The 1,946-nt window shown below is 41.5% G+C and overlaps 1 protein-coding gene across 1 annotated transcript; it reads right to left on the minus strand.

The window, feature by feature from the left end:
* Positions 1-839: 839 nt before the first annotated feature.
* On the minus strand, positions 840-1,664 carry LOC138943070 (uncharacterized). Its single transcript, XM_070313587.1, has one exon. It carries the CDS (start codon positions 1,662-1,664, stop codon positions 840-842), a length of 825 nt encoding a protein of 274 aa, XP_070169688.1.
* Between the last annotated feature and the right edge of the window lie 282 nt (positions 1,665-1,946).

Consider the following 1,946-nt stretch of genomic DNA (forward strand, 5'->3'; position numbering starts at 1 on the left):
TTTGTTTTCGCGGCGTAGTGCCTCATTTTCGCGGTGTATGTCATTGAAGGCATGTGCGCCTCCTTCATTTATGCCATTCCCTTTCCTGGAATCCTCCTCTATTCGTTTAAGGTATTCTTCGAGATCGCGCAGATCTTTCTCGTGTTCGGACCGTTGTTTTCTCAGGAGGTCGGCTTCCTCCTTAAGTCGCATTTCTTTTTCTGATAATTTTGCTTGTAATATCTCTATCTCTTCTTTTGTTAAACCCATCGTGCTTTCGTCCATTTTATTACTTCGCGTATTTACCATATCCGGATTTTCCGTATCCCACCGCTGTCACTAATTTTTTGTTACGTCCCTGTACTATCGCGGCGCGAAAACGGTGATTTCGCGTTCTCGGATTGGTACCGGGCTATGTCGCTATTTCGGAATATCTTCCAGGGATCACCCGCGATTGAGGGTTACCGGACGTTCGTAAAGTACGCGAGGATATTAATGAAGATCGCAAACAATTGCGATATTCCAGTCAAGGCGAGATGTAAATTAATATTAGGGGGACCGGGAAGTAATGTCGTTTTTTTACATTAAATTCAAACAGATAAATTTTTAATAAGTTTTTATTTTTAATTAATGATGTAATCACCCTCGTTATCAACAATCTTTTGCCATCTAGTGTGCAAATTTTCAATGCCGGAACGATAAAAATCAATTGGTTTTTGAGCAAAATATCTGGAGATGGCATTTTAGACATCATCCAAATTTTCAAATTTTTTGCCACTTAAAAAATGTTGTAACGATCGGAATAAATGGAAATCCGATGGCGCAATATCGGGCGAGTATGGTGGGTGAGGCAATACCTCTCACCCCAATTCATTAATTTTTTCCAAGTGAATCGTAAATGTTTTAACTTTGACTCTCGTGAGCGGATATTTGGCCATAACTTTACTCAACATTCTAACGTGCGCTAGTAACAATCTTGCGCTTATTTTTGCTCTTCTCACGAGTAAACTCGCATCCAGTATATGAATTTTCGACGATGAACCGTTACTGTCAATAAGGCAGAACGAATCTTTTAAACGGACGAGTCTCAAGCGTACTTCTACACCGTTAATTAAAAATTTGTCTTGATTGAAAACGTCGCAATGGAGATGCCTTACAAGATCTAGCGCGCGCCTCACGAGAGCGGAATTTGGCAATTTTGATTCCACCGGTTTGTCCATTCGACCGGGTGTATCCGCGTGCCATAGACAGGAAATTAGATGGGAAGTTTTTGCAGCTGAAGAATAATTTAATAACGCCTCGATGTACGCGCGGTACGCGTAAGCGTTGTTTGGAGGCGACACGAGCTTTTGATTAAAATACACGTCGATCTGATTCAACATGGAATGAAGTAAATGATTTACGGGGCCTATAGTGGCCGTGGCGGCTGCGCCCGCAGTATGTTCTAAGAAATTACCCGACGTTTCTACGCGTTCGCGTAGACTTAACATAGGGTGCGTAAGATCTAAATATTTTTCTCCGTGACCCGGAATAACGTATTCTATCGGGGAATCGTCCGAGAGCGAAGTTACGGGTTTGTAATGAATCCATTGCGAACTCTCAATACTAGTTTGTGCGGGCAGTAAAGAAAAGAGATCGAGTTCGCTCTTTAAGCATTTGCTCAAATGGGTGTGAAGAAAGGACATGCTTATTTATCGCAAATTTTTTGTCGTCACTATAATTTTCGCTGCTAGATGTGTTTAGAATATATGCCGTTTAAGAAAATATGTCGGATACTGTGCGCTTTCTATCTATTTTACACCGTTTCGAGGATGTCTTAAGTCTTTTCACCGTTGGGCGATTTTTTCTTCTCTTATTTTTCGATGTTTTTGTATTCTTTTTTTCTCTCGCGTCTTGCACTTTGACGAACTTTTCTTTCGCGCCTGGCGTCGTCTACGTAACGTCGCGGATTTAGCGATGCGCGTGTT

This window comes from Polyergus mexicanus, unplaced genomic scaffold (assembly GCF_030449975.1).
Source record: "Polyergus mexicanus isolate NDT 795.1 unplaced genomic scaffold, iyPolMexi1.0 SCAF_25, whole genome shotgun sequence".
NCBI classification, from domain to species: Eukaryota; Metazoa; Arthropoda; class Insecta; order Hymenoptera; family Formicidae; genus Polyergus; species Polyergus mexicanus.